Source organism: Prosopis cineraria, unplaced genomic scaffold (assembly GCF_029017545.1).
Source record: "Prosopis cineraria cultivar Desert tree isolate PC_DT_omini unplaced genomic scaffold, ASM2901754v1 PC1, whole genome shotgun sequence".
In the NCBI taxonomy this organism is placed as follows: Eukaryota; Viridiplantae; Streptophyta; class Magnoliopsida; order Fabales; family Fabaceae; genus Prosopis; species Prosopis cineraria.
Genome location: NW_026555332.1, coordinates 4730209 through 4752405, shown reverse-complemented (window position 1 = coordinate 4752405; position 22197 = coordinate 4730209). Strand labels below are relative to the sequence as shown.

The window sequence follows — 22197 nt, the reverse complement described above, 5'->3', positions numbered from 1 at the left end:
ACACACCAAATAGTTTTTTCAATATTCCCATTATTAACATCATGTACCCTTTCTTTCTCATGTAACTTGAAGATTCTCATTCATCATCATCATCATCCCATCTCCTAATTAACAGTACAAGTTTTTAAAGATTGAGATTCTCATTATTGCATTATTCTTGCAAACTTTATCCTTGTCTTGAAGGTCTTGATCTGGTAACATAGAAAGTAAACTTTCAGCCGTCGGGTTAATTTAGTTTGGCAGAAAAATACTATTGATAGCATAGTGAACATTTCTGCTACACAGAAAGCAAGTGCCTCCACACAAAAATTTCATTTTGCTCATATATGTATAATTTATATAAATAATTCATAAATTTAACTTAGTTATCATCTCCCCATAAAATACATACATATATATATGTATATATGTATGTTACCCTCACATTTTAAAATTTCTATGGCCATCATTGGGAGATGCTGATTATGTAATATATATTTGATACGCAAAAAAGTATTTTCCAAAAAACAAAAAACAGAGAGAGAGAGAGATACACCTAAAAAGAAACATGATAGATGCATTTTTCGTTTTTTTTTTTTTTCATGTACCAAACATGTTATCTCAAAGAAGATTTCTTGCACGCAATAATAAAAAATAAAAGACAAACTTCCAAGAAGCCATTATTTTGCAAATCATCTCATGTCTTTCTCGTTGTGGTTTTGATGACACGTTTATATGTTATAAATCAAGATGATATGTGCTTATAAAGATGTCTTTGTGAATTAATGAAGATCAAAGAGACTAGTTTTAATTTCTTCTGAAACAGAAAAGAAAGAAGGGTTTGTGAAAACACGCACGCTCACTACTGGTATTTTTTATGGTGCAGCAAATTAACAAACTAAGTGAAGAAGGAATAATTGATTGATTGAAACGAAAAGTATTAATGGGAGAGGCATTGGTGAGAGACTGAGAGACACATGACATGATCCGTAAAATCATGGGGCCATGTATATATTTTTCTTGAGGATCGGGAAACCTTTTATTTAAAATTATTTAATAAATAACAATTTATTTATGATGGAAGAGCAGCAGAAACAGCAGCAGCGCCCAGATGCTGGTTGTCTTCATCCTAAGACGCAAACCATTTGGTTCACCACAGCCATTGTCTTCTTTCTTTGTCATTTAATTAAGTTTTTCTTTAATTTGGATTAATGTTAATTAATTATATATGATTAATTAAGCCTCGTGGTTGTCATCATGAACTTTCGTACGACATGTTTAGAGGATCTTCCTGATCTTATGATTCTTTGCACTCCAACGTTTGCTCTTTAGCATTTTTTTTTTTTTTTTGTATGGGTACTGCCGTTAGGGCTCTCTCTTTTTTAGTTTTTTTTAAAACTTTTTTTATGGGAGAATGATAATCAAATTCAAAAGATTAAATTAATGGTAGTTATATTTTTAATAAAATATTAATTCAGATAATTATAATTTCAGAAATTTTAATTTCAAATGTAACTATATATTGTGGGAGACTTAATTAACTATTATTAATTCAATCTTTTATAATTATTTTCCATGTTTAGTCCTGTTTTATCTTAAAATGCATTTTAGTTTTTTTTAACATTTTAAAAGATACCATTTCTGTCAATTAAATTTGTGTAACGTTGGGAATTTTGATTTTTAACCTTTATATATAAAAAAAAACTATGTCAAAAAAGACCTATTTTTTGCCCTATATATTTTGAGGGAGATTAGTCCATCCTATTAGATGAATATGATATTAGAAATTAAAAAAAAAAAAGAAGTTAGATACTCCCTCCGTATTATCATATGATATTAAATAATTTTGTAATTATTTTTTAAATATACCTCTACTTTATTTATTATATTATTTTTTAAAAATGATACATTAAAATTTCAATTATTATTAAAATATTTATATAAGATATTTAATAAGAGTATAATTAAAAATATATAAAAAATTTAAAATATTAATATTTTACCTAATTTTTTAAAGTCGTTCGTATTCCAGCCAAAATACTGTTCGTATAATTTAATAAATACATTAATTTCTAGTATTAATGAAATGAAACCATTTGGTTGACTTTGTGATCCTAAACGTGATCTACTTTGAAGTTTGAGCAGAGATGGCAGCATATTTCTAGTTGGAAGTTTGATTGGCCCTAAAATGAGGGGATAACATGCCTCAAAATTAATTATATATATAGGGATCCCTAGAAAATATATTCCAAGTTTTTTTGGGGAATCGGGTTGTGATCTCCAAAGACATTTAACTTAATGCCTTCAACCCCTCAACAAATCTCAGGGGATGCATACTTCTATTTTATATAAAAATTAGAGGGATAGACATTAATAATATGAAATTACAATTACAAGTAAGATCGAATACGTGACTCCTTCACTTACAAGAGAGTTTACATGTCACTAGATCACGAGACCATTTAACAAGTCTATTACATTGTTTACATTTAATTTAATTTAAATTTAAATTATATATTTGTATTATACACACATACTCCCTCTGTTTAAAAATATAAAATATTTTTTAAGAAATTAAATGTTCAAAAATATAAAGTATTTTTAGTCTTTTGAGATAGAATTATTTTTTTTCAAAAATACCCTTATTGATGATAAATTTATATTTATTGTAAGGTGTTTAATAAAAGTAAATATAAAAAAATGGGGTTAGTTTAAAAGTAAATAACTACTTTATTGAGGGCAAAATTCAGTTAAAAATGTCTTATATTTTTTAATTAAGAGAGTATATATCAATGGTTTTATTTTTATTATTTTCCATTTTTGAATATGAGAAGTTATTACATGAGAAAAAGAACCTGATCCCTTTCCTTTTTACATATAACAAAAGTGTTCATACAATTGGATTCATTACCCTTTTTTAACTGAATTAATATCACATAAATAGATAAACTATTCACATGCACTAATTTTAGAGTATAAAAGCTTATCTCATCCTATTAAGTTCCACTATCTGTTAAAAGTACACTATATTGTACACATACTTGCTATTTATCAGGACCGCTTTTACTATTTCTTATATATAAACTGCTAGGATTTGGTTTCAAGACAATAAAATAAATGAACCAGATAAAAAATGTGGCATAAAAAATTATTAAAAAACATGAGAAGGAACTAAGAATACTTGAGATAGTTGAAAAGCATGGATTGATATGGACGTGGAACAGTGAAAGATTCATAAAATAAAGCTGATAGTAATGTGGCAGTTCAAGGCACTGTCATGAGATGCCTTTTGAACTTTCAACTTCGTCTAATTAATTATTATTGTTTGCTCAATTATTCCTCTAATTAATATTAAATAATTAACCAAATCAGGCATCTTTGCAACAGAATATATATGACTTTACATCCATTTGGTCAAAGATCAAGAGGGATTAAGAAAGCTAGCTGGACCCATTATAATATTTAACATAATTAAATCAAGGAAAGATGAAGACATATGTATGAATATATAATACAAGAAGCCACGAAAAATAATTAATTAATTAATTAACAATAAGCACATTGGACAAAGGCTGAGAAAACAAGGAGATACTAAGGAAAAGGTTTATGCTTTGTTTTTAATTAATTAATTAAAAATTAATCAATGGATGTTTTGATGAATATTCTGAGGGGGGAATTGAGAGTATAAAATAAAGGCAAAGAAAGTTCTATTCCTTGACCTCATATTTGTTGCTATTATCACTGTTATTATTATTATTACTTGGACGTCACATTTGTCTTGCACTGATTTGATTCCTCATATCAAAGACGTCATTCGTCTTACCAAAAACTTTTGTCCAGAATCAAACGCCCCAACGCACGTTTGATCCTTCACATGTCATGCTTCTCTAAGCAACTTCAGGACGGGAATATATGGCATTTTTTTCATTTAAATTAATAATAGATTGGTATCTGAAAAAATTTTAAAAATTAAATTATAAATATCAATTCATATAATTATAATAAGAATTTTAATTATAAATTGAAAGTTACATTTAAAACCTAAGTATGTTGTTGAATTTAAAGGGAAGAACCACATGGAATATGGCTATTTTTTTACTTCAATTATATGTAGCTAGCTTAGTTAACTTGATAATAAATTCTTCAGACGTTTAAATTCATAATTTGATTTTTTTATTATTATCGATTGATTGATTATTTCCCTAATATACTTCATCTATTTGACTGATGACTTCAAGTTTTTACAACCTATTATTTGTGTAAAAGATCAAGTTAAATTTTATTAATGACATATTATATTGATTAATGATGAGGAAATTATCAGCATCATTAAACTCAAAAATGCAGACCAGTGTGATGTCAATTTTTAAAAATGAAGAAGTTGTCTAAGTTAATTGAATATCAAGTTTGAAAAATTCGTAATTTATTTAGTTATCTTTGTTTAAACAGCGAAGGTATTGTTTTCTGTCTTTTAACCACATCATGTGAAATAATGCTGCAACAAATTTCAAAATGTCAATAATAGACATTTTCTTATTTATTTCTTTAATCCTTTATGAGTAGACAGGAAGCCTCAATAGTATTAATTAAGAAAACTGTTTATGTTTTGTTTTATATTACAAATGACACTGGTAGAGCATCTTGAGTACGTTTTTGTAAAGGAAAATGTTAAAGGGAAGTTCTTAAAAGTTAAAATAAGAATTTTTCAACAATAAAAATAACTTGTACATTTTTGTAAAGGAAAATGAGAGAGAGAGAGAGATAGTATAATTTAACATTCACATATTGATACTATTTAACATCAAATATGAATAAAATATATTTGGTAATTATAGCAAATAAAGAAAAATACATTTTATTCTTAAAGTACTATGCTTTAATTGTTCAATTTTCTGGTAAAAGAAGAACGATTCAGTTTTTAAATTATAGAAATATATTTTTTAATCAATAAAAAATTAATTTTTAAATCTTCAAATACAGAATATAGTTCAATTTTTGAGATTTTTACTAGCCACTTGCTAATCCCCACTAATACGTGATTTTTTTGTTCAGTAGGGTCATTAATACATGATCTTGGTAACAAAATATTTTTAAAAAAGTATCGATATATACTCCAAAAAGAAAACAATTATTATCATTCTCCACCTCCATATTAGCTCATGAGTAAAAAATCAACTAGCAAGAGCTAGATGGGCAAGTTGATGAGACAGTGTGATCCAGAGGATAAAATGCTCCCGGGAGCACCATATTGGTTATATCTCACTTCTAACCAACATCAAATGGATATGAGTTTTTTTTAATCATCAGTTCTTGAGTTTGATCCCTAGAGTGATGGAAATGGAAAAAATATACTTGAAAGAGCCACTTTCTTCGAGGCTTTACAATGCTCAAATTCAAATTAGTTAGAATTGTTCGCATCAAATATCAAATGGTTATGCCACGAAAAAAAAATAAATCACCCAATAGCATTTCCTTTTTCAATAAATTTTTTAATTACGAGGGGTCTATTCATGGTCAACCGTATTGCATTTTATAGTACTGGTTTATATTTATTCACTATTTTTTCAAAAAATAACATATATTACATGCAATTAATTATTGCAACAAATTCAAGACAACACTAGTGTTGTTTACAGATAATGTAAGTTTTCAATTTCCATAATTCATTAATATAATATAAGGTAAAAGAGCAAATTGATCTTAAAACTATAAATTCAAGAATGTTTGAAATTCTAAATTTATTTTTGGTGTTCTTAAACTTTTAAAAATGATATAATTTAACCCCCGCAATTAATAAAAGTTAATTTTAACAATAAGTTTGATCCGAACATGACAAAAAATACCTTAAAAATGACCAAAAAAACCAAAAAAATTACATTAAAGAACAAAAAATTTATAGAAAATAACAAAAAAAATTATTGATTCTTTTTTGGTAATTTTTTAGATTATTTTCTGATTAACTAACAATTAAAATTAATTTTTCTTTAGAGTAGAAGCTAAGATTGTATCGCTTTCAAAAATTAAAGAAAACATTTTAACAAAAATGAATTTAGTAATCCAATACTCCTGAACCTTTAGTTTAAAGGTCATTTTGCTCTTTTGGCCTCTAATATATTAAAAAAAAAACTGTATACCTCCTCCATTCAAAAATGTAAGGCATTTTTTGAAAAGTTAGATATTAAAAAGTGTAAAGCATTTTTAAATTTTTGAAGTATAATTATTACTTTTTTTCAAAAGTGCCCTATTGATAGTGACTTTATATTTATTATAGAGTGTTTAATAAAAATAAATATAAAAAAAATAGAATTTGTTTGAAAGTAGGTAACTACTTCATTAGGAAGTAAAATTTAATTAAAAATACCTTATATTTTTAAACAAAGAAAGTACAATAATATATTTTTTTTAATTTTAACAACATATTAATATATAATATTTATGAAACGATGAATTTCTCAATTTAGCCCATGTTTGTAGGTGGTTTTAAAAAAAGTAAGGTACAGATACATTTTTATCTTTAAAGTATTTCTCAAAGAGCATCTAACACCTTAACGTGTTTTCGTGGAAATAATTTGCCCTTAAAGTTGTTAAAACAAAACATTTTTACCTTTTTTTTATCAAATTTTCTAACAGTCAATATTTAAAATCAATGTTAAAATTTCAATGAAAAGGACAAAAATGATATGTTTTAATAACTTTAATGACAAAATTAGTTCAACAAAAATATTAAGGTGTTGGGTATTCTTTACAAAATATTTTAAAAATAAAAATGCACCTTACCCAAAGAAAGTAAAAACAACATTTACAAAAATAAAATGTACAAAAACCAAAAAGTCCAACCACCCAATCCAACCCAAAATAATTAAGTTTGACCTAGTCCGGTCTTGGCCTCAGACTACACTGGACCAGAGCATGGGTTCAAAAACTTAACCTGTAGTCATAACTAGATTGGGACCTAGGTTGACTACTGACCGAATTCAACTTGTCCCATGCACACCCCTACATAACATTATTTGAACTCATTGAGTCATTGGGATTAGCCTAAAGAATGTATCATCTGATGCTCACGATATAACTCAATGCCATGGTGAGTATACCTGTCTCGGTAGGGAATGCATCACATGCAAACTGTAGTAAAAATTAATCGAAAAAAAGAAATATTAATGATTTTAATATTGATGGATTGATAATGTATTCTCCATTGCAAGAAGTGAAAGTGAACTAAGAATACTAAAACACGGTAGTATAAATAGATAGGGGTGAGCAAAACCGAACCGAAACCGAAAACCGAATTGAACCAAATTGCGTTTGATCTGTTCGGTTCGGTTTATTCGGTTTAAAAGGTCGGTTCGGTTTTTTTAAAAAAATAATTTGGTTTGAATGGTTCGGTTCGGTTTGAGGATTATGAAACCGAATAAACCGAAGTAACCGAAATTAATCAGATACATTTATAAATATTATAATTAATTTATATTATTAAAGATTATATTTTTTAAAATACCAATATCATATAAATTTTTTAAAGATTATATTATTATAATTATATTTTTTATAATTGTCCTTCACCTTTCTTCATCTCGACCCATTATCAGTCTTGGCCCAGCCATACTCGTCAGTCCGCAGTCGTCATTTCTCGGCTCTCGCTCAATTGCTCTTGGAGACTTAGATCAGAGTCATTTAGGTTTAGCTTCTGTCTCCCACTCGGCCACTCTACAGTCCATCACACAGTCGCGACTCACGATTTATGAACCCTAGCAAATAGCAATCTCTGTGACTCTGTATCTCCATCTTGCACTCACTCGATCAGTGATCAATCGACGTCGGATCCTTTGCAGACAGCAATTTGTCGGCTCCTCTCTCGATCTCGGCTTTGAGTCTCTTCTCTCTTTCAGCCCCACTCCATGAAGCACGAACCATAGATCGCCTCAAGCTTCGTCTCCCTCAACCTTCATCATTCTCTCGATCTTAGCTCAGATCAGCGTTCATCTCCCTTCGCCTCAGATTAGCGCTCATCTCCTTTCGTTTTCTCAAGTCCAGTTTGTCTGAGCTCAGGCTTCATCTCCCTTCTCAGATAAGGGAAACTTATAGACGCAAGGTATGGTTCCAGCTAGCAAATTTCTTCATCTCATGCTGATCTCTTCTTCTTTCTCTAAAATGTCTCTGTTTTTGTAAATGCAGGCTCATGTGTATGTTTTCCTTTTTTCTGTGTTCAGATTGTTGAAGCAAGGGATGCACTTCTACAGAAACTCTAAGAGAAGAGAAACTGTCAGGTGGAAGAACGTGAACAATTAAGTCCGGATCAAGAGCAGAGGGAAGATAGTATAATAGGAGGTGGCGGGCAACTGGGTTTAGCACAGTTGAATGAAAATTCAGAGAAAGGAGGTGGCGGGCGCAGGGCTATCCATTCTAAAAGTAAGGATTCGAAAGATGAGTTAAATGATTGGCTTGCTGTTGATGATTTTTAATTAGATTTATTGATTGATTCAGTGATTAAAAAGGTTTAACTTCTGTCCTAATTCTGGGGCTCTGTATTTAGAAAAATTTCACAATGGTGTAAAGGATTTTGTACTGAGTTCTCCCAACTTAACTTTTGAGAAGTGTGTCTCAAGCTTTGTTTTGTTTAATGGTTCAGATGTCTGCCTCCCGTGAAGGTGAAGGACAAACTATCACTCCAAATAGCCAAACACTAACTCCATCTTCAACATCTAATACTGAAGTGAGTTCAAGAAAAAGGAAGGCCATACAGCCAAGGTCTAAAGTTTGGGAGCATTTTCATAAATATGTTAATGAGCATGGAGAAACCAAAGGTAAGTGCAATTATTGTGAAAGGGAGTTTTTCTGTGATCCAAAAAGGAATGGGACTACTGCACTTAAAAATCATATGGGTGTGTGTAAGAAACGGCCTCCTCCTGAAGAAGGCATACAAACCCACTTAAATTTTGGTATAGATGATAATGCTTCTATTCTTGCTAACTGGAAATTTGATCAAGAAGCAATTAGGAAATCTTTGGCAAACATGGTTATAACTGATGAACTTTCTTTCAAATTTATTGATGGATTTGGGTTTAAACGCTTTATGGCTGCTGCTCAACCAAGATTTAAGGTTCCTTCTAGATGGACAGTGGCTCGTGATTGTTTTAAAATTTACATGGATGAGAAAATTAGATTCAAAGACCACTTGATTAGAAACAAACAAAGGGTTTGTCTAACAACTGACACTTGGACTTCTATTCAAAGAATCAATTACATGTGTATTACTGCTCATTTTATTGATGCTGACTGGAATTTGACTAAGAGGATTTTGAATTTTGTTCCAATATCTAGTCACAAGGGGAGGGATATTGGAATAGAAATTGAGAAGTGTTTGCTTGAATGGGGAATTGATAGAGTATTTACTATTACGGTAGACAATGTTGCTTCTAATGATGTTGCTTTATTGTACTTGAAAGAAAAAATTTCTAATTGGGGCTTTTCTATCATGAAGTGTCAGTTTTTACACATGAGATGTGTTGCTCACATTGTAAATTTGATTGTTGTTGATGGGTTGAGATTAATAGGGAGTTCTGTGAAGAGAGTTAGGGAGGCTGTTCAGTTTGTTAGGCAATCTGCCCTTAGGATGAAAAAGTTTAAAGAGAGTTGTGAGGATGAGAAGATTCAAAGTAAGAGCCTTTTGACTCTAGACGTCTCTACTAGGTGGAACTCTACTTATTTAATGTTGGAGAATGCTCAAAAATTTGAGGCAGCTTTTAAGAGGTTTGAGGACAAAGACCCTTACTTTCGCATTGATCTTGAACAAAGGGAGGGGATGCCTGATGCTGCTGATTGGAGGAATGTTAGAAGGATGGTGATGTTTTTGAGTCATTTTTATGAGATGACCTTGTGTGTGTCTGGTGCTTTTTATGTTACATCCAATAGCTTGTTTTATGAGATTTACATGATATATCGCCTTTTGGATGAATGGACAAAGTGTAATGATTTTGAGCTATCATCAATGGCTTTTAAAATGAAAGAAAAATATGACAAGTATTGAGGAGATCCTTTAAAGATGAACCAACTCATTTATATTGCTGCTGTTCTAGATCCTCGATATAAGTTGGAATGGGTTCAATTTGCTCTTTGTAAAATGTTTAATGATGAAGGTGAAAATTTGGCAAAGCAAGTGAAGGATGTTTTCATTGCTTTATATCATGAATACAAAGAACATGTCTCTCCCTCTAAGCAATCTGAAAAGGAGCAGCTTATGGATGAAATCCAAGCTGATTTTGGTGATGAGGATGACCCTACTATGAAGGTTAGAAAGTTGCTTGAATCAGAAAAGAGAAAATTTTTAAGTGACCCTCTTGGTGGAAAAAATAATAGGACTGAAGTTGATAAATATTTGAATGAGAAAATTGAAATAGATAGACCTAACTTTGATATCTTGGGCTGGTGGAAATTGAATGGTCTTAGATTTCCCATTCTTTCAAGGTTGGCAAGTGATGTTTTGACAATACTAATATCCACAGTTGCTTCAGAAGCTACATTCAGCACTGGAGGACGTGTTTTGGATGCATTTAGGAGTTCTTTAACTCCTAAAGTTGTGCAAGCCCTTATTTGTGCTGAAGATTGGCTTCGTCACTCCATTCCTGTGCTTGTGGAAGAGAAATTAGATGATATTCAAAGGATTGAAAGTGGTAAAAATTTTATAATGTTATGTATGTGCAATGTTACCTTTAAAATTCATTTGTTTATGATTTAATTTAACTCCTAAATTGATTTATTTGTAGATTTTCAAAAAATTGGATTAGAATCAGCAGTGGATATAGTTTGAACTCTTTAAGGTAATTCTTCATTATTGCTGTCCATGAAAATTGGTTCATGTAGTTGTGATCTTTGTTTTATTGTTGGTTTTTGTAGTTTTCTAACTTCTAGTGCCTGGTGGACTGTTGGTTCTTGTTGCTGTTTTCTTCTAGTCTTTTTGGTGGTTAGTTTTTTAATAAACTTGTTCATTTTTTTAGTTTTGTAATATTTTGGCCAGATGTTTAACTATTTTCTTTTATAATGTAGGCTAGAGCAAAAATTGTGTCATTGACAACTGACAACATGTGATGATCTAATGAATTAGTTATTTTGGATTATGTAAAAACTCTTGAACTTATTTGCAGTTTTTTAAGGGATTATTGTTGTTGTTTGGTGGATTATTTTGGATTGTTAAGAATTTATATTAGGTAAATTATCAATTTATAAATTATGTGTCTTTTGCTCTGCTTCTTCAACTTATAATGACTGAATTTGATTATTTTATTTTTGATATTTCTAGATTTTACAGCCTCATTTATAAGGTCTATTTAAAAATCCCTTGATTCCCCTTTAGGATTTTGTGTTTTAAACTATTTGTTAATCAACATCTTTTTTAGATAAGTCCAAAATGCTGTCAAAAAAGGCCCAAAAATGTTGTCAACAAAAAGCCCAAAATGCTTCCAAAAACAAGCCTAAAATGTTGCCAAAATGAGGCCCAAAGTGTTGTATATAAAGCCCAATAACCGAAATACAAAAACCGAACCGAACCACTAAACTTCGGTTCGATTCCACTTCGGTTTTTATAAACCTTCGATTCGGTTCAGTTGAATAGTTTGATGAATTTCAATTTTTTCGGTTCACTTAAATCAGAACCGAACCGAACCGTTGGAACCGATGCTCACTCCTGTAAATAGAAGTCACTTGACTCTATTGAGATCGAGCAGTAACAAATTTAGCTTTACATGATTATATAAAAATATTTTAATCTTATAGTTGAAAAGAAAGAGATATCTTTTGAGTCCTCCTAATTTTAATATTTAAGGTCCTTAATCTTAAATATGGTCCTGAAGGGTAACCCTTCCTTACATTATTTATTTCCCTAATTCTACGCAAATCTAGGAAGGTAAATATCTGATTGTAAACAAAGATAAACAGTATATAGCACTGTATATGATATATCTACCCCCACATCAAAAAGAAAAAGTGAAGTGAAATTATATAAGATCATCTCCTGAGAAATCCACCTGGTAAGACACCCTTTAACTTTTTTCCAAACACAACACGGAGTGCTGAACCCAAGAGAGGCCAACTTGTGGTAATAGCAATATAAACAAGCAACCAGATGGACCATCGATTTTGCCGAGATAACTGGCCTAAATATCTCCTGAAAGGTGCTATTACATCAAGGGGCATGGCATCACGTTGCACACTTGGAGTTTCTGCGACGCTAGGGGTATTGCCATGGTTTGGATCGGTTCTAGGCACTTCAACTTGTTCTTCCAGGAATTTTTCACTAGTTTGATGCTCATCGGCTGATATTACTTGTGACTCTTCTTCATTCTGTGTTGTTTGTTCCGTGTTCGATGCTGCGACCATTCCATTTTCAGTAAAATTTACATATGGGCCCTGGTCGATTGGTGTGTCCCATGGCGTGTGTGGTTTAGACATCTGCAACATTCATTAATTACGCAGAACAGAACGGTTTCAGCTGGAAGAAATGATCTGAATATAGCTACGAAATCTATCAACGGGCATATTACCAAACATATATGAAAGGTATATAGTAGAATTGAAGCATTTGTAACTTATCAGCAAACAAACAAAATATCAGTAGGCATATTTTCACCTCCTTCTGCACATGCATATATTTGCTATTGTGTAGCACACCAAAAAATTCATTTGCAGCTCTTACCCACCTGCAAGAAAGGAAAACAAGACCAATGGCTCATTACCTTAATGGTTGCTTGATAACAGATGTATTAAGTTCCATCTATCGGGCAATTATTAAAAAAAAAAAAAAAGAAGAAGAAGAAGATCATTAATGATACTACTCTACTGCACTAAAATATCATCCGATGTCACTTGTTTTCACCAACCAAAGTTGAGATGAGTGAGAGAGGCTCTCGTCACTTAAGGAAATGGTTGGAGGTTTGAATTCCAACCCTTATATATATAATAATTTAGTTAAGAGAAGTCTACCAATTACTCTCAATACCTAAGGAGATATTCTTTATTATCAGAAGAGCCTACTCTGTATACTTATCAACACAAGATATCCTGTGCTTGCCCATCTCTTAGCAAAGCCAAAAACAGTTTCGTTGATGGCTAAAGTCAACTCATCCCTATACCATTATTGGCCAAGACATTACGAAGACACTGCTCAAATCAACTATGCCATGAAGTACTAAATCTTACCCAAACTTACCAAGCAAGAATGAACATTTTTTTGAATACTTTCCCCCCCGTTTTGTCAATACTTTAGCTCCAATCTCCAAAGAAGCTAGTTGAATGAGATTATTGGATCAAACATCATGTTGGTGATCAGACGCGCAAGAGAACCCACCAAGATGGACAATTTCTGAACGCATTTCTTTTCTGGGTTTTGTTAATACTTAAGCTCCAAAAAATCTAATTAAACGAGATTATTGAATTTAACAATATGCTAATTAACAGACCCATGCAGGTGCCAAATACCACAGCCTAGCTTTCAGGCCAAAGTAGTAAAAAAGGGGAGAAAAAAGAAAACAAAAAAAAAAGTTTTAAAAAAATATACCACAGGCTAGATGCAGTTATTCCCTCAAAGAAGGCCAGATGTCCTCCGTGCTTTGTAGTAGCCATCACAACATTCTTATTTGCCCTACAGAAAAACGTTACATTTGATGCTGAAGCAACGAAAGAAAAAGCAAATTAATAGGAAACAAGGAATTCAATAAAAGCAGGAAACCTGCATTCATCCCAGGGAATGGCTTCTCTGGTACAGACTGGATCATCTAAGGCACTAATACAGAGAAGCGGAACAGCCACAGATTGTACATAAAGTGAGCTGCTACAACGCCTATAGTAGGTATCAACAGTCTAAGGGCATAACAAACTTGACGTTACACGTACGAGGGTTGGCAAAAACTAGGTTAGAAAAAGAAAATTATGCATCATATGCAAGATTTTAGTACCTCATATTTCCCAACTATGCGAGTTGCATGATCATCAAAATCTCGAATAGAGAGTGACTACCAAAGCAGAAAGTATAGTAAATCAACTTAAGTTTTGACCAATACAAAAAAATCACATGATGCATACAGCACTGATAATACGCCATTGATAATTGATAAATGGCAAAAGTCATTCCGATTACTTCTAGCTGAAATCATATAATCAAACTTCAACTACTAAAACATGCAAGAGTGCATGCCATAGAATAACCGAATCCAATTTGTGCTAGTTGTTTGCTAGACCCTTGATAATGGAAATCAAACATGGGGACATGGACACTTATGCCGGATGAGGAATCTTCTTCCAAAAGCTAGCTTGAGGAGGAGGGTTACCTATAACTGGTTGTTGAAAACTCCAAATGAAGACTTCAATTGATGAGGAAGTTGAGTGAGGCGTGGTAGAGTGTAATTACCGAGATGTCAATTCTTCAAGGAGAACTGACTGATGGAGATTAAGGTATTATAGGATATCTAAATCCTACATTGAGTAGAATGGGACGCTTTATAGGGTGCTTAAATCTTAAATTGGTTGACTTGTCACCTCAATAGTTAACTTTTTCAGGGAAATGGTTCCCATCCCACTAGGGCACCTATCATAATTTTTTAGTTAACATGAATTGCTGGGCATTAGGCTTTCTATGCAAAGATACATGGTTCTTATGAATGCAATTTGAATAGAAAAGGAGTCTAGGATGGTTTGTCAAAGAAATTGAGCTCTTAGAAATTGGTACATTAATCATTTATGCCCCCAAGAAAATACGAAAACTTGACACCCAAATAAAATAGATATATCTAAAACTAAAATAGCAGCTGTTACGTGGTGAGAGACCAGAAAACAAAATAACACAAATACTGATTCATTCATGCCTTTTCCTCTACATATCCTCCCCTATTTATACTAATGGAAGAGCACATAAGTTTCCTACAGCACCAAGCCCCCCCTTAACTACCCAGGACCAATTCCCTAATAACTGCCCTTAATCCATGTAATAGCAGCTTTACTATTAGAGTACAAGTAACACACTTGCATCCACTGTAATACAAAGTTGAGTGTTTTGTGAACTGAAGCTTTGTGACCTAAAACTTCAATATTATTACAGATTGAGCTTATCTTAATATCACAAGAAGAGCTTGATTTTTCTTTACCAATAGAGAACAATTCAACATAAAATATGCATCAGATATCAGGAGCAGCATACAATTAGCAGATCCATAATAAAAATAACACGACAAACCACTTTATTCCCTCATAAAAACTAACAATGCAGTAGATGTAGTTAAACAGTGTAGTTATAGAGAGGAAAGATACTTTTTCAATTCCTTCCCAATTTGCTAGGCGAGCAAAGTGAGGCTGGTGCCTGCAGTTGTGATTTATTCACAAGATATCAAATAAACGCATTATATTGGAGTTGGCATCTGCAGATATAATATTTTATCAACTAGACACGAAATCAATGGTTTATCAACCAGAAATATAAATTAAACCGTAAAGGTGGCACAGACATACATTTTGGCATAGCCTTGAAGTCCAATTGCAAGAGCTCTATCATAAAACTTTTGGACAAGCCTACGGCTTATAAATCTGTCTCCTATCTGCAAAGAAGAATACAAAACCTATAAATTCCAGTTGAAGTGCAAGAATAAGCAAAGCCAAAATAAATTTTGATCATACAGTATTTAGTAATATCAAAAAGGAAATAAAACCCACTGAGGCTCAACCTTTCAAGGCAAACCATTCAGTACAGAATAGAGTTTCACAGATGAACTTCATATAACTCATGTTGAAAGTTTATCCAGAACTTTCTAACCGTCAAATGCCTTCTATCTTTTTCATATGTTTCTAAATTGAAATGTGTAAAGAAATTTCTACCTTCTATCACAACCAATTAAGAGAAGAATTGTCTTTCAGAGACTAAATTGAGAGACTATCTTTGGCGGACCAAATTGAGAGGAGAGCAATCTTGCCAATAATAAATCATTATTTTAGAAAGCTTGATTGAAATAAGATGATTCTCTGTCCATTTAGCTATCATCCATTGTCAGTGTCTTTAGAAACCTATCAAAAGCCTTTTTCTGTCTTTTTCTGTCTTTTTCATCTAAAAAGCAATATTCATGACCAACAGTATTGTATCTTTTGATCTGAAGATGACCTATCTATGAAGTAAACTAGATCATTGGGAGGATAAAAGATAAGTAGCTGGAAATATTCAATTTTGAATGGAAATATAAAAAAAATTAGATTTCAACGGTTCCACTCAAAAAAAGAAAGAAAAAAAAATAGACATGTGAAATATGTATTGTAGAAAGCAATCTAACTGGCTTTGCTAAATTCACATATCACACTAATTGTTTGCCATTTGAAATGCCAAATTAAGGTACAGTTACTTTCAAAATTAAATGACTAACCAAAAGGTCCCAAGGAGAGCAAATAGCTACAGCCCCAGCCACAGGAATATTTTCACCTTCCTCACCAAGATATTTCACCTGCATGCATATTCGAATTATATAGGTTAACAATGACAGAACAAGAGCCCAGATTAACAATGTAAAAGGTCCCCATTTGCATGCTGCTAAGGAAGAAAATGAATTAAGCTTCAATGGCTATACCTAATTATTGTGATCAAATTAAAGCATAAACATAAAGCAGTCAAAATTTATCAGTGCAGGATATAGAACATCAAAAATTTGAAGTATTGGATTCTTTTATTTTATTATGATTATGTGAACAAACAACTTACTACAAAGCTATCTTCACTGTCAATATAAGATTAAAATATGAATAGATTTTTCTAGCCAGTATAGGAAAGTAGGCATGCAGATAAGGAACCAGTAGGATCTTTCGCAATTTTCCTTCATCTTTTTTTTTTCATATTGTCACTTGCTTATGGTGAGGGTAGAGGGTCAGAGAAAGGTAATTCATTAATAATAATCATTCAAGCGAGAAATATGTACATGATTGCATTCCCATGTGAGGAACTGATAAATCATTCATCTATAGCAAAATGAGTTGAATCCTAGAACTAAACCAGAAAAAAGAAGAAAGTGTAGTAGTCATTTTATCTGTCAGTAAAAACAATTTTTTCTTTTGTAAATTTATTAGCTCCCTTCTATAAATGGTACCATCACAAAAGAAAAGAAAAAGGTATCACAATCATTGGCAATCTTCCAAACACTACAGTAAATGTGTTGCGAACTAAGCTTGATGTGATTGTATGTAAACAAAATTTTGACACGCAGTCAAATATGAGCAGTTAAGACATTGGATACGAGCACCACAAAAGACTTGAGCTATGAAACTTACAAGAACATTGGCACCAATACTAGTTCCAACAACAAATAGAGGAGCCATGGGGTACTCTTCATGTAAATACTTAATCACTGCACGAGCATCCTCAGTCCATCCAGCATTGTAGAAACAATCAGACTTCAAATTTCAAATAAAAGAGATGGCATTAGTAAAGAAAAACAAATGCATTTTTACAACAAACCACTTCAAAGGAATAAGCATAGACGAAAAAATGCATTACAGGATAATCACTCGTTATTTCACCTATTTTTGGACCTGACAAGATACAAAACAATGAGGTTCAAAAGTAAAATAAAATCAACATGGGATGTCCGCTCTCACTGGTGGAGGTGGTACTTCTTTATTTATTTACCCATTAATTTACTTAAAATTGTTTAGAAACTGATCAATAGTCCAAGGCTAACTCTTACAAGTCAACTGGGAAAATAAGCCAGAGAATAAAGAATAGTTTGAGATGGCCATCACCTTCTTGATCTATAAGTTCAGAATTAATAAATAATTTATGATCTGGAACTCTTATTATAATCATCCTCGCCACCATAATTAGGAGCTGCCATCCTCTTAGAGCATGCACTTCTGTATTCAGATTTATCCAGTTAAGTGACCTAAAAAAGTGAGGGGCTGCATATGTTTGTGCATATATGTGCAAGAGAGCAAGTCCTCCAATGACAACTTTGTTTTAATAATATATTTCAACAAGCAGGGGGAAAAGGAACATATCTCGCCATTAAAACTACATTAAAATGATGGATAAAGAATCAACATAATGCAGGACGGGAATTAATGGAAAAAAAAAAGGTTATGTTATAGTGAATGACTAATCAGAGGATTTCCACAACAGATACTTACCAATCTATCCACTAATCTTCAATTCTAATAGTGTTAATATGATTTAAAGAACCTCTGAAAGACTGAAACCACAAATCAGAATAAGAGACAGTGATGGCCCAGTAAGTTTCTGTACAAGATTTCTTAATATTTTAGCTTGATCTCAATCTCTGATATCAAGCATGGGAATGAGTAGATGGCTTATAGACATATATATAATGGATTAAATTCACTGTAGACTATCCAGCTTCAACTAGCTAATTGATCGGGCCTTGTCAATCCATCTAGTATTACTTCACTTTTGCGGATTCTTTTTCAAACTTTTAAAGAAGGGCACGAAGGCATCTCTCTTTCCTGGTTTACTGGATGCTAGACATAAATTTCCTGCAATTTTGTTAACATGTATTCATTCTAGTTCGAGCTCTATTGTCATTGTACAGATTTTTTAATTCCCGGACTGAGAAGGGAAGCAACAACAATATCTCAGGATTAAGGGGTGGGTGGCTTCTTCTATAGAGGGCTAGTATAAGTTGCCATAGTCATATCATCCATCTATAAATTTTGTTTTCTTCTTATTTTGGTGGCCAACATCATTGTTTGCATCCAAAAGTTGTGCCCCCATTTGGTATATTATTTAAAAAAACTAATTTTGACAAAAGGTAAAACGACAGTCCGTTTTGTATACTTATGCATCAATCACATTTGCATTGCGTCACAGAACCTTGCTTTGAAAACACACACACACCCACACACACACTTGCAATTGCAATTGCAACATAATTGTAAACACTTGTATGGGAAAATATGATATAACTACACAATTTCTATAATTATCTGCAGTACTTATCAGCTTGTAGAAAGACTAACCGTAATTGAAACACCTCCCAGTCCTCGGTGATTACTGATCACTACATTCCATCCTCCCTTTGCTGTACAGAATGCAAGATGTTTGAGATACTACAGACAAAATACCATAAGGTGTCACTATAATATAAAATAAACACCCTATTCTACCACACAGAGAGAGAGAGAGAGAGAGAGAGAGAGAGAGAGTTTTAAACAGCATGGGAGAGGGGATTCATATGATAACACGGATAGATGACATCACTTACAGCAGATGACGAGTCACTTGTTAGACCAGGAATTACTACAACAAGAGGAGTAGGGTCATCTTTAGGAACAGCATCATCCTCATGGAGAGCACCATGAGACACTGCAAGGCAATAAAATACAAAATACGTAAGATGAAAATAAAAACTTATGCTACAAGTTAACATTTAAAATAAAAGTAATATTAAGTTCACAATGAATGAATGTGAGATAACATGTCATATGACAAGAACAAAATGGTGACACTGTCAGAAATTCATTAACCTGAAGTCATGTAAGTACTAAAGCTATGGGCTTATTAGTTTATATACCATGTAGAAACAAATTAACCATGTACATTCAATATTAGAACACCACTCAATGATTAAATATTTCATACATACCATCAGAGCTTCTCAACCAGTCCAAAGCGATGGTTCCACCATCAGAAGTTTCATACAATTGTCTGTAAGACAATAAGAGCAATTGTTAGATGAAACACAGAATAAATTAACCAGACTCTACCAGAAAGCTAAGAGGTATTAATATGGATACAAGATATGACCCAGTACATCCACTGCAATGCAAGAAGCATTTATGTTTAAATGCGCTTTGAAGTGTTGTGTCATATATGATTATGATATGCATGTCAGATACATATTAAACACCATATGACTTTGCTTTCAATGTATTGGTGAATAACCAGAGAGCATATGTCATCAACAGTAAGATATAACGCTGCAACAAGAGATCAACAACATTAATTCCCAACCAGGAACGGAGCCAGCAAAGAGACCCGGGGGGCAGTTCTTAAAGATTAATATACACATACATATATTTTTAAATAATGTTAATTTAAATTTTTTAATATTTATAATAGTTTTCTTAAAATAATTTTATTAAGTAAAAAATGTGTATTACTGATTATATAAATATTATGCTTTTATAAATATTAAGTTTCATTATACTTATAATCACTGTAACAAAATAAAAAATATATGTTATTTCTATATAAATATAACAATATAAGATATATATATATATATATAAATAGAGATGAAGAAAGATATAAAATATATATATATATATATATTTACACACACTGTTTTGGAGGGTATCCAGTTTCAATTCGCGATGCCAGTTTGGGGTGGGAATTTTGCTCCTACTGCTGAAAATACCTCACATTAATACAGCAAAACACAAAATTATAATCAAATCATAATCCCAAACCAGAAAGATGACAAGCAAAACATTAACACAACTCTTTTCTTTTGGAAACTTTGTTTTTTTTCATTTCTAAATGTTGCTACTTACCACTGGTTATCTGATGTAGTACATTGTTTCTCAACATAGTCCAGGGAAAAAATGAAAATGTGAAGTTTAGTAACTTAATTTAGTAATGCATTATCAAATTCTTCCAGATTACTAACACTACACCAATAAGAACAAGCATGTAGACAAACCAACGCTACAAGAAAATGCTTTCCGAATCAAATATAGTATCCCTTACCAAGAGCAGCATATATAAATCTGCCAAACACGATGTCTCTAAATTATCTATCTCTTTTTACGGGAGCACATTGACAAAAGTAAACGTGAGAGCAAAGTAAAATTGAAACCTTCTGTACTTGAAAACGGGGGGCCTTCCGAAAAAATTCAAAAAACAAGTCTGCACGTGAGGGCTTGAAAGCCAGAGCGTCGGCAAATACCTGAATAATTAGATTCCAATCAACAACAAAAAAGCAGCGAGAATTCGAAAATTCGGTTACCCAGAAAATCGAATCAAGATAAGGCTAGCCATACCTTCCATGGAGCAGCGAGCACTTGGAAACAACGCCTTCGTAGATTTGAGAGCAAGAGTTGTACGTTAAACTCACGGGAGAGCCTCTTAATCCGGAGAAAAAATCTTCGACGAAATGAAACTCCAAGAAATTGTAAAGGAATGTGATAAAAGCAATGGCGGTGGCAATTAAGTAATGCCACAACGGAATCAAAGAGAGAGCAGTGAGCAGAAGGCAGTAGGCATCAGAAGGGTAGGCATTGAAGGTTGCGCAATCCATGAGAAGGAGGGATTTGAAACTCCTTCAGTTTGGATTGGGAATTCGAAGCTGAAGAGAGAGATTTCAGTCATGAGGAAAAAGGAAATTGTGTGGTGACGGAACTCACGAAGCCATGTCGGATGAATCAAACAAGACAAAGCCTGATGGCGGTGGGGCCAGCTGGAGGAAAACCAAGTACCATTCACACGCAAAAAGCCAGGAACGATTACCTCATCACCCATAACTTTTGGAGAAAATCAGGGAAAACATCACTTCCGCACTTTCCTCGTATTTTATTGTAAATTTTTGTACTTTTTTTTTGTATTTTGTACTTTTTTTTTTGTATTTTATGTTGTTGCTTTCTCCTCTGATCCTATTTATAAATTATTTCTACTAACCTCATTAATATCAATGCAATAAAAGTATAAGAAATAAAAGTAAGTAAAATTTTAAACATATCCTTATATAACAAATCTAAAAAATAATGTCCTGTTATTTTTTCTCTCTCATGAAGAATAATTTTGAAAATAACTCTCAAATATTACCTAAAAAGACGCACCATGACTTATAAATGGGACCAAATACACCTTCTAAAATGAGACTTATAAATGGAACCGAAGGGAGTAACATTCTATATGAGTAAAGTGTAAAAATTTTAAAAAAACTTGTACAAATTTATAACATTAAAAAATATAAAAATCTATGATAAAATACAAGTAAATTAAAGGAATTAAAAGTTATATTTTTTAATAAAATTATTAAAAAGAACAGAACTCATGTCATATACACAAATCCTGTCCATGGCAAGAGTCCTTTATCCTCCGTTTGTTTGGGTAGGAAAAAAAGGTGAGAGAAAAAAAAATAAAAACATATTATCACTCTTTGGATCTCATTTGGTTCATTAGAAGCATCTTGGAGAAAATGAAATTAGAAAAAAAAAATACAATTGAAATAGGAAAAGGAATTGAAA

At 32.1% G+C, this 22197-nt stretch overlaps 2 protein-coding genes across 2 annotated transcripts; one reads left to right on the top strand and one right to left on the bottom strand.

Moving 5' to 3' along the window:
* Positions 1 to 1056: 1056 nt before the first annotated feature.
* LOC129285653 (zinc finger BED domain-containing protein RICESLEEPER 2-like) lies at positions 1057 to 10928 on the top strand. Its single transcript, XM_054921422.1, has 6 exons — positions 1057 to 1127; positions 8014 to 8071; positions 8155 to 8256; positions 8609 to 9944; positions 10056 to 10649; positions 10888 to 10928. The coding sequence occupies exons 1-6, from the start codon at positions 1057 to 1059 to the stop codon at positions 10926 to 10928; spliced, it is 2202 nt and encodes a 733-aa protein (XP_054777397.1).
* A 769-nt stretch (positions 10929 to 11697) lies between these two features.
* Positions 11698 to 21371, bottom strand: LOC129288197 (embryogenesis-associated protein EMB8). Its single transcript, XM_054924684.1, has 14 exons — positions 20992 to 21371; positions 20808 to 20897; positions 19593 to 19654; positions 19212 to 19312; positions 18967 to 19056; positions 17266 to 17388; positions 16371 to 16448; positions 15472 to 15557; positions 15274 to 15322; positions 13926 to 13982; positions 13700 to 13830; positions 13529 to 13612; positions 12602 to 12671; positions 11698 to 12423 (listed from the first exon to the last, which is right to left on the bottom strand). The coding sequence occupies exons 1-14, from the start codon at positions 21246 to 21248 to the stop codon at positions 11980 to 11982; spliced, it is 1722 nt and encodes a 573-aa protein (XP_054780659.1). The 5' UTR covers positions 21249 to 21371; the 3' UTR covers positions 11698 to 11979.
* Between the last annotated feature and the right edge of the window lie 826 nt (positions 21372 to 22197).

Coding starts and splice junctions, on each gene's coding strand:
- LOC129285653 (XM_054921422.1), top strand. CDS start 1,057: ATGGAAGAGCAGCAGAAACAGCAGCAGCGCCCAGATGCTGGTTGTCTT. Junction 9,945..10,055: donor TTTGGATGAATGGACAAAGT/GTAATGATTTTG, acceptor CTGCTGTTCTAG/ATCCTCGATATAAGTTGGAA. Junction 10,650..10,887: donor TATTCAAAGGATTGAAAGTG/GTAAAAATTTTA, acceptor TCTAACTTCTAG/TGCCTGGTGGACTGTTGGTT.
- LOC129288197 (XM_054924684.1), bottom strand. CDS start 21,248: ATGGATTGCGCAACCTTCAATGCCTACCCTTCTGATGCCTACTGCCTT. Junction 19,057..19,211: donor CAAGTGACTCGTCATCTGCT/GTAAGTGATGTC, acceptor TTTTGTCTGTAG/TATCTCAAACATCTTGCATT. Junction 15,558..16,370: donor GCTCTCCTTGGGACCTTTTG/GTTAGTCATTTA, acceptor TCTTCTTTGCAG/ATAGGAGACAGATTTATAAG.